Consider the following 8,104-nt stretch of genomic DNA (forward strand, 5'->3'; position numbering starts at 1 on the left):
CCAGAAAGGACAAACGAGGTCGGTCATTTAAAACTCCCACACCACCCGTTATATTCTCTGGTAATGAACGCAACCACCTTGAACTGGCAAACGGATGAACGGGCAGCCAGAGCCAGAGTCTGTAAGAGCAAACTTAAGCTGAAGAGAGACAAATAAAGAGAATAAGTGAGAAGGAGAGTGAGACTGAAGGGGTGTGAGGTTGTTTAGGGTAAGAGGGAGCGAAGAGACGGCGTGCTAGCCACTAAAAGGGGTTGCGTCCTCTCTCCAGTGCGACGGAAGCACCTTTCTGTGTCCCATCACCACCTCCTTTTCCCTTTTGCCCTTCGAGGGAACTCCCACTCATAGCCAGCCGTTAACTCCAGCATTTGTACGCGTGTATACACGCGTCCCTGCATTCGAATGCCTTTGCATGCGTGTCCTCGTCCTTCATGCGTATCTGATAAGCCATTGACGGCTGAATGATCTGACGCGATTACGCGTTGCTTTGTCCAATTGCTTCGGTGGTGTCTTCCATCTAATGGAAAATTCAGTATCCTTTGTCGTTTTCTCTTTATTTCATTCTTTTCTTGTTTTTTGTTTTTGGATTCATTTTGGATGGGAACATCTCAACCCTTTAGAGCATAATGGGATAAGTTTCAACTCTTTGTGACACAGTGGGTATGGTTACCTAACCATATCTTATTAGCTGTTAAAACACTACATTGATCAATTCCATAACTTAAAAGTACTGAAAAAGACGATGGCACGAACTTCGGTGCATAGTGGGACAAAAATATGCCGCCCTTTTAATACTTATACAAAATTAATATCAAATCAGTAGGAATGTAGAAAACTTTCCGCGCAATTTACTTAATTCACCATTTCGTTTTACGCGATTTTTTCCTCAATTTAAAACATTAATAACGTACCTTTCTTCTTCTACGATTTATATCTGTAAAATTAAAAGTTTGGGTTAAACTTGGATTTAGAAACTGTAATATGTGAAATATCCATTTTTTAGATAAGTATAAAAACAATTGAATGATGAATTTGTTAATACGTAATATTTAACGTAATTTTCATTTACATATTTTGGCTTTTATGGCTCTTTGGCTCTAAGAGTTTTAACCTTAATACTAACTTCCTGCAATCACATTTAGTTGTAAAACTTTATTATAACTAAAATTTGTATCATTTCTTATCTTTGATTAATATCAGGAAATCTTCGTTTTATATCTATCAATATGAATACAATACGAAAACTAGATAGTATCATGACAAAGTCACATATCTACTTTTTACAGAAGACAATTTTAAAATGCTAATATAATTTCAACCAGTCTCAAAATTGTCTTTTTATTTCGTTTAGGTGTTAGATACTTACATGTTTTTATTAGCCTCTCGAACATATCAAAAATGCTGAAAGCTAGATTTAATACCATATAATGTCACATCGGTTATAAGTATTATGGATCTTTTTATCATTCGCTTTTCGTGGTCTTCGTATAAATTTTTCCAAATAAACATTTTCCATATTACAATTTTATAATTTTATGTCATAATATACCTGCTTCTGAAATATTCGGCAATCAAAATTATATTGACTACGATGGCACACAATGTGACAAAGAATGCAACAATCAACAGAGACAAGCCTAAAATTAATTTCCATTTCAGCGTGCCATAATTGTTGTAATGTATCAGAATATACAGAGTAATTGGAATAATGGTTGATAAAGTCGATGAACAAACAGCTCCTACCACAGCGATGAATAAATCCAATTTAGGAATTATCGCTGCCAACAAACCTGTAATTTTGATTTACGTTTCGTCAAATTTATACGATCGCTCAAAAGTCTGACTATATTTATAGAATATGTACTCTATAATACATCGGACTACAAATTTCAGAATCTAATATCTTACACAGTAGTTCGATTTTTATTTTTATATATACAAAAATAAGGATAGGAAATTTTCTAAACGAAAAATTAGTCAATGCAAATGAAATATTAACTCGTTTGATTGGCGTTAAAGTGCCATAGTGGACTCGTATTTTATTTAAAGAATTCTCAAAAATATAACTGATACACCGCAGATGTTCATAAAAATGCAATAAGTTTCAAAACTGTTTCAAAAAGAAATGGAAACCCATACGAAGCGAGAAGTATTTCTATGAAATGAAAAAATATGGTGAACTTGAAGAATCGTGTTGTGAAGAATCGTGAAGAATCCTCTTCGATTTCGATGATTTTTAAAATATGGGTAGAAAGCTCAATATTTTAAACAACATTTTCTTATACATATAACCGTCGGCCAACCTTAGTTTCCGAGGTATTCGCGAAAAACCGTGAATATCACTACACTATAGTTCTGTCTATGATTGTACGTCTATGGATATGCTTATAAATCTGACCCTAACGTCTCCTCCCACATGCATATGCGGGACAACAAGAATGTAGGAAATATCTGTTATAACGTATAACTCAATTAGAAGTGAATATCAGCAAAATATTAGGTTTGAGTTTAGGATAGTATTTTCAATCCAGCCGCTGCGAGGCGACCGCCAACGTTTGAGTAAAACGATAAAAATTATTCTATTTCGTAATATAATATCAATTATTTATTCGTCTATTATTTTAATATTAATTTCTTATTATTTCACGCAAATGTTGCTGGCCGCCTCGCGACAGCCGTATTGAAAAACCTGACCCAAACCTAAATCCAATACATTGATGACATTCACTTTTAATTGAGTTGAGTTATAATAGACACTTCTTGCATCCTCGCATATGTACGTCATGCACGGGGTTTCTAAGCTCGGCTGACCCTCGTTTACAAACTCAAGATGATCAGCCGGTGGCCGGCAACTAACACTAACATACGCTGCCACAGACGCACGACTATATACAGAAATATACTGTTGTAGTATCTGCAGTTTTGTGCGAATATCTTGCAAACTAACCGAGACCGATGGTTATATGTATAGGAAAAATTGTTCAAAATGTTGATTTCTATAACATATTCAATAATCACCGAAATCGGAGAGGACGGAACGGTTCTACAAACTCACCAAAAATATTTTAACCTTAAAAAGCAAATATATAAGAATTTTCGACAATTGTTGCAAATATTATACAGAGTGGTTGGTAACTGGTGGTACAAGCGGAAAGGGGGTGATTCTACGCGAAAAAAGAAGTCGAAAATATAGAATAAAAATTTTTTTTTTTAATTTTTCCATCGAGACAACGATCTATAGTTAGATCCGTTATAACGTACCGCACGCGCACCGAGCGAAAATTCAAAGTTGATTTTCTCAAAAACAAAACCTCAAACGACAAATTTTTATATTTTATATTTTCGACTTCTTTTTTCGCGTAGAATCACCCCCTTTCCGCTTATACCACCAGTTACCAACCATCCTGTATAACAGGAAAATTCACATTGAATAAAATCGTAAATACAGTACTTGTTTATTTCTTATTCGATTAGTTAAATATCCGCAAAATAATCATCGAACATATTAAATTAAATCCCATTAACAATCAGTGTCGTTTAATAATCCAATTGTCTGCCCAATGTCATTCGCAATAAGAGAAAATAATCCATAAAATGTATATTATTTGTAGGAAGGTTAAGATATTATATAAATATTTGCATAAATGTTATAATATGAAATTTTTCTGATTTCTTTACTCGTCCGCTTACTGACGAAGAATCAATCACAAGATCGGTAGTTAGCCCAGCGAAGCATCCTTTATTAGAACGATGAATACTTGCATCAAGAGTTCCGCTATGGCGCGCCACGAGAGAAACTGGGCTATCTATACTAAATTTCACGAAAATAGATTCTGGAACTTTGGTAATATCTAGCTTGTGATGGACTGCCATCGGATCGATTGATCGATTTCGCGAACTTGCCTCGTGAGAAAGAGGAGATTCAACCCGTTGCAACCGATCAAACTTCCCTTTGAGTTTACCTTGAAAATATAAAAGAGAAAGGAAACGAACAGAAGAAAGAGAAATTTTTGTCTAAGATTGTTTTTTCGTCGTATTCGTTCGTTTTTGTTGGAGCTGAATATTGAATAAAATTTAGATTTCTGTCAAATATTAAAAGTGTAGCATTAATTCTGTTACAGACCTCGTATTTTTTATTTCAAAATATTCTGAATGATATCTGAATTATACCCTTGTTTTGACAGACAAAGAGATATTTAACAAAACATTTTGTCTTTGGCAAAATGTTGCAACGAAAAATTACACATACAAACAAAAATTGCTTTTAGTAACAAAGATATCCTTTTCTTTTAAACTTAAGAAATTTATACTTAATAGAAAAATAGAATTGAGTAGATTACTCGAAAAACGCGGCGGGATTAGATATGTATAGTGTTAAGTATTTTGTAAAATTAAGCAAATGCAAAATTGAAAGAGTGAGGGGAATGAAGACAATTATACGATAGTGAGATTATGCGTTACATAACTTACTACAAACGCAAACAGAAAGGTTTTCTTCTAAAAGGAAGTAACGTATGCGAAATGAAAAAAACAAACGTGAAATACTTAAAGAGAAAAGATCAGAATTCTAAATGAAATTGTTTTCCACGAAACACAAATATTTTAAACAAAAAGAAGATGAAGAACTATTAAAGATATTTTTTGCGCCATGAGAAAGATCTTTTTATTTAAGAAAAAGAAAAGAAATAAAGTAAATAAATAAAGGAAATAAATAAATAAAGGTATAAAAGATGCGAAAGATACGAAGTTATACATCACGATAGAATTATGTTTGCTAAAGGTAAACTGAGAAAAGCTAAAATATGCTGCTTGAAACAATTATTGACACTCATCAACCGTAGACTCAGAAAAAATTCAACGATTTCTGTTATATGACAATCATATAAGCTTATTAATGTTATACTTTAAACAATCTACAGTGATTACAAAAAGTATTTGCACATACCTCTAGTTTCCTGCGGAGAATTTTCTTTGTAGGGTTTTACATTTTATAATATCAAATTTTTGTAATCATATGAAAATATTCGATACTAAATAATATATAGTGTAATATACTTTGATCTAATTATTTAGTATGTAGACGCTATAATAAGTTCAGTGGTTTGTATATACTTTTAATAGCCACCGTATTGCCTTAAGCCTTAGTGAGTTACCTACTTATAAACTTTTATATTCGGAATATCAGATATTAATCTATAAATGCGAATTAATGGTAAACTATCTACTGTATAAAAAAAATGTTCAAAGCTGTGTCTCGCTATTTTTCTTGTATTTCATAAAAATCGACTATTTGCTTTTTTCTTTGCTTTCTTGTCTTCTGTACGATAGGTTTCACAAGATAAAAGTTAAAATACCTGCTAGGCCAATGGTTTTTCGACGTGAATAGATTAATAATTATTTATATGATTCAGTTTAAGAAAACGTGAATCACAATCTCTACGCGTTCATCTCGAGAAGAAATAATTATATCAGATTATGTTCTCTGTAAAACCATTCAATTTCTGCCTTCCCTTTATACAGCAGGTAATTTACCAGTAACTCGTATTTGTACATTAAAATCGGATACTTTGTATATTACATGATTAATATTAAATAAAACTGAGTGAAAATATATAAATAATTTCTAATGCCAACGTAGTCGAAACGTAACTATAAGTGAAGAAAAAATTTAAAAAATCCAAACAATTAGAGAATTGCTGCTATGAAAGATTCTATTAAAACATATCGACATAAATAAGATTTACATGGTACTGCGATAGAGATTAACTTTAAAGCAACCAATAAAAAAATGTACAAACGCGAAAGATAAATATGAAAAACAGAAATACAAGGAGAACGATCCTCTAATCGTTTTGAGCACAATAGGTATAAGAATTTCTTTACACGTAATTAGGCTGATGCCCAAACGAACTGTCAGATTCCAACCACATGAAGTTCCGTAGATTGACTTTTTATTAAGTGCTAGAATAATATACTCGTCCAATAAGATAATAATTGGCATATAGCATTGTAATCCATATATGAAATATATCGATAGACCCTGCATCACGAATGCAGATATTGTTCTCCTAACAAAATAAAATAATAATATCGTGTTATTGACTATATTATAGAATACACAAGCCTTCATAAATATTCCGACACTTTGATTCATTTGTATTAAAATGTATAAATTAATGATAAACTAATGATTGAAAACAACGTAGCCAAAATACAAGGTAGCCAAAAACAATAATTCGATAAAAAAATGTTACAAGTATCAGACAAAATCAGATAAAAATCTATTTTTTTGATAATACGAAAAAATATGGGGATTAATAAGCCAATAATTTAAAGAGTTCATCATTATCTAGCATGACATACTTTACCGCGCATACTTTACTGTTATCCATCAACATCTTAATTTGATCACGTTTTTTACGAAAAGAAATTCTCGCTTTTATTGGATATTCCAACATGATCAGAGTTTAGAACAAATTACAACTAAATAATGCAAAAAAGCATCAAAATTTCTTTTAACAAATTTCCAGAGGTGGAGCTTCTATATGACTTTAAAATATTAAACAATAAAAATTAGAATCAGTCAAGTAACCTTCTGATCATCTTGTATATTTATTATTTAAATATTAGTGTTCACAAAAAATGTTTTTGTTGGTATAGAAGATCTTCTTAATCTACCTCTTATAATTCGTACTGCAAGAAACCTATTGAAAGATCTAAAGATAAAGAATTTGTCAATTAATAAAATAATTTTACAAGACTGTATAATTACAAACTCTAGTTTTCTTGTTGCATATTAGTTTTGAAAAATTAGGTTAATGACCTCATAATATCCTGTTATATATAATGCTTATAAGGAATAAAATTATTGCAGTTCAATTTTTTTATCCGTAGTTGTATAATTCAAATATATCATGTCAAAAATAAACAAGTGTCCTGATACCTCTGAACAGTGGTGTGTCTCGTTTGAAAGAATAAAATATACGCAAAAATTTGTACAGATCGTTTACTGGATGGTTTCGAATGAAATTGCCTCCTGAGTCGCAGCCCCATTTCAGGTAACCAACAACATCGATAAAAGTATGCAGAAGAGTTATGTGCATCATAGCGTGGTTTAATACTCCGCTGAATTTCGTGTAATTCCATGGCTTTTGCACCTAAGAATAATTATCCTCAATTGAAAAAACAAACATTTTTTAATTATAGAGCAAAGAAGTTTTGTACAAATTATTTTACTACATAATTAAACTATGGATTTTTATCTATTTATACGAAATTGAAAAATGCAAAAATGAACATAATGCATATAATATACAGAAATGTAGTAAGTAAGGCAAATTTTTGCTTAGATTCCATTTCTGTAATTGTGTTCATAAAAATGTGCATAAAGGTCCACAGTCTCGTAGTAACAAAATATATACTATTTCATGTAGTATATAATACATAATAATATAAATTATATAAGATGTTAGTTTTTAGTCATTTAGTCTAAAAATTGAACATTAGATTCACCATTGTTAACTGAATATAGGTGAAAACTTACTATTCCAGGAGAACTCATGCTGAAGAGAACAGTTCCGACGAATTTCGGATACAAATACATGTCCGAGCCAATCATGACCCACTTTTCGCCAATTCCATCTTTCACAGCGTATAGTGCGCCAATCATGGCAGCAGTAAAGAGCAATAAATTACCAAAAATGGAAATAACCGCGATGTCGTGTAAATATTTCATCATGTTTATTACAAAGCAGAGTGGGAACAGGAACAAGGCGTAATACTCTTGATCTAGGATTCTTTCAGAATCAAAAGATTTTTGTATTATCCCAGATATGAATACAACGTACACTGCACCGATTCCTATATAACACATTAGGATTGTTGCATCGACGAAATATCTGAAAAATTCGAAAGAATTGTCCAATGAAATACCATACGAAGAATTGGTCCTAAAAAGAATTGTTTTTCTCTTGAATTCTTTTATATCATTATGGCACGAGGGGTGAATGAACTAATTATAACGTGACCAAAATATTGATTACGTTACTTTTATCTGACACACTGAATTTTATTTTTTATTTTTCTTCTTTTCTTGTTCGTCTGAATT

At 31.6% G+C, this 8,104-nt stretch overlaps 1 protein-coding gene across 1 annotated transcript; it reads right to left on the reverse strand.

The window, feature by feature from the left end:
• Positions 1-1,062: 1,062 nt before the first annotated feature.
• Positions 1,063-7,870, reverse strand: LOC105680276 (proton-coupled amino acid transporter 2-like). Its single transcript, XM_012381147.2, has 5 exons — positions 7,520-7,870; positions 6,997-7,154; positions 5,881-6,065; positions 1,547-1,787; positions 1,063-1,123 (listed from the first exon to the last, which is right to left on the reverse strand). Exons 1-5 carry the CDS (start codon positions 7,868-7,870, stop codon positions 1,063-1,065), a joined length of 996 nt encoding a protein of 331 aa, XP_012236570.2.
• Between the last annotated feature and the right edge of the window lie 234 nt (positions 7,871-8,104).

Source organism: Bombus impatiens, unplaced genomic scaffold (genome assembly GCF_000188095.3).
Source record: "Bombus impatiens unplaced genomic scaffold, BIMP_2.2 scf_0129, whole genome shotgun sequence".
Taxonomy (NCBI): domain Eukaryota; kingdom Metazoa; phylum Arthropoda; class Insecta; order Hymenoptera; family Apidae; genus Bombus; species Bombus impatiens.

Bases quoted from the DNA above. Each gene is read 5' to 3' on its own strand.
- LOC105680276 (XM_012381147.2), bottom strand. From the start codon at position 7,870: ATGTGTTATATAGGAATCGGTGCAGTGTACGTTGTATTCATATCTGGG. The intron at 7,155-7,519 runs GTTAACAATGGT...AATTATTCTTAG, and splicing joins TAAGTTTTCACCTATATTCA to GTGCAAAAGCCATGGAATTA. The intron at 1,124-1,546 runs GTATATTATGAC...ATGTGATTGCAG, and splicing joins GCCGAATATTTCAGAAGCAG to GAAGTTAGTATTAAGGTTAA.